Source organism: Lynx canadensis, chromosome A1 (genome assembly GCF_007474595.2).
Source record: "Lynx canadensis isolate LIC74 chromosome A1, mLynCan4.pri.v2, whole genome shotgun sequence".
Classification (NCBI taxonomy): domain Eukaryota; kingdom Metazoa; phylum Chordata; class Mammalia; order Carnivora; family Felidae; genus Lynx; species Lynx canadensis.
The window spans coordinates 112,469,182-112,475,181 of NC_044303.2; the positions used below are offsets into that span (position 1 = coordinate 112,469,182).

At 50.9% G+C, this 6,000-nt stretch overlaps 1 protein-coding gene across 5 annotated transcripts in view; it reads left to right on the forward strand.

The window, feature by feature from the left end:
• The window catches only part of SLC25A48 (solute carrier family 25 member 48), a 43,170-nt gene extending 37,574 nt beyond the window's left edge, over positions 1-5,596 (forward strand). For 3 of the 5 annotated variants that reach the window (XR_003969484.1, XM_030318580.1, XM_030318594.1), the window contains 2 exons: positions 1,946-2,075; positions 5,167-5,596. Coding sequence is in view for 3 of the 5 variants with exons in the window: in XM_030318580.1 (XP_030174440.1) it covers positions 1,946-2,068 (123 nt within the window). In the remaining 2 variants the exon portion in view is untranslated. Of the gene's footprint in view, positions 1-1,945; positions 2,076-2,993; positions 3,677-5,166 lie in introns of those variants that run through there. The other 2 variants (XR_003969486.1, XM_030318586.1) reach the window with 1 other exon arrangement.
• The last annotated feature ends 404 nt before the right edge of the window (positions 5,597-6,000 follow it).

The following is a 6,000-nucleotide window of genomic DNA, read 5'->3' on the forward strand; positions in this document are numbered from 1 at the left end:
TTGACACTGGGCAGTGTGGAACTATTGAGGCTTCACGAGGACTCAGTCTGGTGGTTTTGTATTCAGAAAGCTTGGGATAAAAGCCACCAGGTGTGTGCTTTGCCATCTTCGGGCCTTACAGCAGAACACCCCACGGCTGCTGGAGGGAGGTCATGTCCATATGTCTGAAGAGTCCCATGGTTCCCTCAGGGCCCAGCACTGTGGGAGAGGAGATCCACATTCCAAGCTGGGCCCTGCCTGGCTCAGCCTCACAGAACAGAGTCAAGCCCAGGCCCACAGGGGAATGTCTGTTGCACCCAGCATGGAATTTTCCTCTCGGAGCTCGAGCCAGTTCCTTGCTGTTACTCAGTCACTGTGGGTGAGCTTGGGGAATTCCAGAAAGGTTAGATGTCAAAGAGCCGCCCTGATGTTAAAGGGTCCTCCTTGCCTTATGCCTGCATCACTCCAGGGTTTGGCTGAGCCACTTGCTTACCTGTGGGGGTCCTTGTCCGTCATTTCCCTTCTCTGTGAGGGTCAAAGCTTCCCCCAAGTTCACAGAAGCCATTCTCTCCCCTTCACAACCAAGCTACATCTTGCAGGCTGCCATGGAAGGCCAAGGTGCAGGTGCCTCTCCTGCAGAAAGACATCCTGACATCCTGACCAATGACAGAGGCCTGTACCTACCCTGAAACCACAGTGCCTGACAGCTGAGAAAACTGGGGAAATATAAAAGGGCTGGATTTCTCCTTCCATAAAATTACAGTATCAGTTCTATTTATTACACTTGGTAAATATACAGGGGTCAGATAACAGGTTTATATCATAGGCTTGACGGTTCTTGGGTCCTTTACATTTGAGTAGGGCTTCCTTTAGATGTGTTGTCTAGGGAAGACATTTAAGGACCACTCCCCCCCACCGCACGCCTCACCAAATCCCTTAGCTGTTCTCATCACATTCTAGATTATATTGTAATTATTCCCAAATGGGGCCTATCTCCCCGCCCCCAGGAGGTTTTAAACTGGGCAAGGGATGGAACTACATCACACTGATCAGATCTACTCAATGGGAAGATTCAGGGAGGAAGTGAAGTATCTTATCATATGCCCTAGGGATGGAATACAAATACCCTGTTCTTGTATAAAAGGCTGAGTTAAGCAGCTCATCAGTACAGGCCAGGCCAGGACTCCTCCACACTTGTACTAATGATCTAAGGTTGAGTGCCACCCTGTGTAAAGATGGCTACTGATGATGATGATGATGATGATGATGATGGAGATAGTCAACAGGTCCATGGCAGGTACTGTACAAGCGCTTTAAGAGCTTCTCATTTATTCCCTCAACAGCCATATCAAGTCATTAGTATTATTACCCCCATTTTATAGCTGGGAAGTTGAGTTCTAGAGACTTTACTACTTGCCCAAGCAAGAGCTATTAAATGGCAAAGCTGTGTCTCGACTTCATGCCTAGTGTCTGAAAAGTATGGTCTGAGTTCTTCCCCACTCTGCCTCTTGAGGGACATCCTGTCAAAATGGTTGGTCCTGACTGGGTGCTCTGTCTACCATTGCAGAGTGAGTGGAGTGCAGAGCTCGGATTTCCAGGTTCCAGAGAATTTTGTGTGTGTGTGTGTGTGTGTGTGTGTGTGTGCGCGCGCACGCGCACATGTGTGGGGGTACATACATGAGAAATAGCAGCAATTAAACAAGTGTATGTGGGTGTTCATGGTCAGCAGCTTGCCCACAGTATTTAGCTGTATGTGTACCAGGCCTGGGAGGAGAAACCCCATCAGAGGTGACATGGGTTGAGACAGGACCATGACTAGGGGGCATCCAGGGTGGTTTTGGCTTGTAAGGGCCCTTTGGGCTCTGTGGGGTCCAGCCTGGGACAAGTGGGCAGCATCCCCAGCCTCTCTCTTCACCTGCAGAGGGTCCAGGTCAGTCCCCTGTGATAACGTTACCTTCTGCCAAAGGTGTTTTTCAGAGGCATCACTGTGAACGCTGTGCGCGGCTTCCCCATGAGCGCCGCCATGTTCCTCGGGTATGAGTTCTCGCTGCAGGCAATCCGCGGGGACCACGCCGTGACTAGCCCCTGAGCGCCAGGTCAGTGTGCTTCCTTCCCAGCCCGTTGTACCTCCTGGGAGCTTGACACTGTCTTCTTTGCCATGAACACGTTGTGACTTTCTGAAACATCCCTGCCATTTGTTTCCTCTCTGATCCGTGTGAGTTCTGGGGCTACAGTGGCCAACCTTCTTGTCATCAAAAAGCCCTTCTGAAATGCTTGCCTATGACTGGTGGTGAGCTGGGTGCTCACGAACTGAGATGGGCACAGAATTTCCCTGTTTATAGTAAGCTTGCCCATCTGTTTTCCCATCCAGCAGCTTCAACAACCCTTGAAGGGAAGTGTGTTTCACTTTATTATACAAATTCAGTGGCCCAGGCCCAGAAGTGAGGCCTTAAGTTAGAGTGTCCACCCCCTGCCACAGGGCACCATCTCTCCATCTTCCTACTGGACTCAGATCGTGAGTCTGAGAGCCAGCGACGGGCTCCCACAGCCCTGGAGGGGCTGTCCTTGTTCCCTGCCTCCCCCCTCTTTCTTTCTCCCGCTCTCATTGCAGAAAGATCACTACAGCCCAAGGGATCTAAAAAAAGAAACCTGACCAAGTGACTCCCTTAGTCACATGCCCTCTGTGGCTCCCCATTGCCCTTTAGGTAAAGCATTAGTCCTTAACCCGTCATCACCAGCACCCTAAAATAATTTTCTCACTCTTGCCTCTGGATCTTTGCACATGCTGTCCCTGCCTGACCCCCTTTTGTCACACCCTTCCTCTTGTCCTTGGCTTTACCAACTCCTCTCTGTCATCTGGGCTTTGGTCAAGAAATCTCTTCCTCCAGGAAGCCTGCCCCGATGCCTCCGCTAAGATGAGTTGTGCCTGCTGTAGGCGCTCCCTAACAGCCCCTTCTCAGCCCCTACCACATCCCCTTGCATCATACCTGCTGATGACTCTCCTCACTCCTCAGCCAGCGTGCAGTCCTGGGAGAGCTGCCACTGTGTCTCCGCCTCTGTGTCACTGGTGCCTCACGCGGAGCCCGACACCCAGATGGCCCCTCAGAAACATCACTGAGAAGACGGGCAATCAAGTGCCAGCGTCCCCTCAGCTCCTCCCCTTCTTTTCCTCCCTGTTTCTCCTTCTCTGGCTCCACACTGGTGTCCTGCAGAGCTGAGAAGACAAGGTGGAACGAGTCACTGAATTTTCTAGTCAACAAGAAACCATTTTGCTTCAGCCTTGGCGACTACGAATTCTCTCAAGAAGGATGGCTTTTGTCAGAAAGGTCTCGCAGTCCTCTCTGCTGCCTTCCCTGGGCCAGCAGAGGCCTGCTAGCATTCGTGGACGGGCCCAGACCCTAGACCCAAGGGAAGGGTGTGATGGATCAGGCCGATGAGACTGAGCCCAGGACAAGGCTTAGAATGCCGGCTTCATCAGATGATTTAGCTTTTCATTAAAGCACCCACATTCACAGCTCTCCCGGCTTTTGGCTCTCTTTACAAAAGGAAAAGAGTAGTAACACATTTTGCATAATTAAACGTCTTGAGTGGGTTTTGTCCAGGGCGAGGAAGAAGAACGGCCTGGTTCTTAAAGCTTTTCTCAGATATCAGCTGCTCTCCACCTTGAACAGGTGAAAATAGCTTTCAAAAAAAAAAATCCTATCATAAAATCCGTGCCTCTTTATTGCAGAAAAAAATAGAAAATACAAACAGAACACAAGAAAATAACCTATTTTCTGCAATATTTTGTAACTCATCCTTCCCATTTAATAGTTCAAGACCATTTTTTCCATGTCATTAAATATTCAGCAGCAAGGTGGTTTTTGTGCCAAGACCTGGCAGATCCCAGAGTGGCTGGACGCTTGCCCGAGCTGTCACACCCGGCAACTTGTGACCGCCCTGGTGGTTGGCTACTTCTGGAGGAAGGAAGAAGTTCCTAGCAAGCCAAATTCTGATCATCCTGGATTTAGCCTTTCAGAGCAGCGACCACCCCAGTTGGAAGCCGCCCTTTCCGGAAGTACTCTCACGGTACAAGAGGCACAGATGTGTGTCAGCCTTGCCTCTGCTGGAGTGAGACAGGAGGCTGTGGCCCCCCTGGTGGAAGAAGGGGTTTCCCAACGACTTTTCTGGAGCCTCATCTTGAACAAGCCTTCAGTTTGTTTCAACTTCCTACTCTAACCTAACAGCCCCAAGGTCCTTTATCAAGCCCTGGATTTGAATTTGCTGAGTAGCTCTGAGATCATGGGCAGGTCCTCTAGGCAGCAGCAGTAGCATCTACTCTTTGAAGACTTGGAAACCACTGCCTCCCTTGTGGTCTAGACTGGGGGCAGAGTGAGAGGTGGTGTATGTTAGAGAACCGCAGAGCCCTACGGTCCCTAATCGGTGGCAGGAGGGTGCCCATCTTGAGTCCCTGGGTGCAGGTGGTAGGATGGCATGGAATGGTTTCCATTGTCTACACTCCACCGGAGCAGCGTCCAAACCACAGTACCTACGGCCTCCTTCCAACAAGCAGGGGCAGGGGCAGAGCTCTCCCTCAGCCCCCACCAACTCCCACGGAGGAGGAACACTTCACTTTCATTTATCCTCTCCCCCAATTCACACACACGAGTGAACCAAGGACCATGGCAAATCCAGTAAGTGGGGCATGAGGTCATTGTTTGGGATGCGGCTAGTTTGACCTGTTATCAGGGAGTACCAGACTCAGACAACATGAGAAAGATGACCCTGGGTGGTAGAAGTGGGGTCCCAACCCTGGTCAGAAAGTCAGCTCTTAGGTTTGTTGGAAGCCCATGAGTCCAGCTGGGCCATCCCCACCATCCCACCAGGATCTCCTATCCCAGAAGCTTCCTGGAATAATGCTGGTCTGCCTCCTGACTTGACATTCTTGCTCCACACCTCATGGATCTACCTTTAAATCCTGGAAAGTCCATTTCCCAGGAAATAAGATACATTCTTCCTATAATACCTTTTTTTGAGCATTTATAGATGACCTCAGACAACTTCCTAGCCCTTCACATCTGCCCTCATGGTGATGCCCTGCCAACTCTTGCTTCATATACACAGTTTTCCCAACGAATTGTTGACCCTTAGATCCTGCTTGATAACTTGGGTTTGATGAAAGCCTTATTTTTCACCCTTTTCCCCTAGGGCCAGCGTCACCTGGCCAGAGCTGGTGTCATCTGACCAGAGCCTCTTTTTGCTACAAGTTGGTGCTGGAGGCATGGCATCTCTAGACTCCTCAGTAGTGAACTTAAGAGAAAGAAGGCCTCTCTTCCACCCATGCTGTGGGTCAGGTGGGCCCTCAGCCATCGGCGCCCACCTCAGAATCCCTTCTTTCCTGAGGACTCTGCTCCTTACCTCCCAGCTGCGGCCACTCAGCTGCTGCCTGGGAAGGAACTGTTGGACCATTGGACCACTGACTGACCACCAGCTCTTTCCGATCTCCACTGGCCCCAATACAAAGCAGGATAAAATCGGCCCTGTCCCCATGCCTGCTGTTGCACTCACTGGGAGCTCATGGAGGAGCTCAACTGTCTGCATGTTTCCAAATAAAAACACTGAAGACCTCTTCAGGTCATTACCGAATCAGATGCTTCTGCCTGGCTTCCACAGGATACTGGCCACTCTCGTTCTTCCCTCTGTTTAGATCTCTATAGATGGTGCTGGCCCAAAGAACCTGCTCCACACAGGTGAGAGGAGAAACCAAGGATGGCCGTCATGCTTCTTTATGCCCTGCTGCCTCCGGTGGGCAAGGAGGGCACCTGACTCCGGTGGCACTTGCTGACGGGGCGCCTCAGAGTGGTGTTAGTGAGCGTGCTGGGATGGGCGTTCTCTGGGCCTTATTTCCACACGGAGAACAAAACAAAACAAAGTACTTTGTCCACAGCCTGGTTTCCAGAATGGTTTCATTATTCTAAATGTTCTCTCTCACTAGAACCATGTAGGAAGTCCATTGTTCTTTTGCTGTCCTGTGGCCTGTGT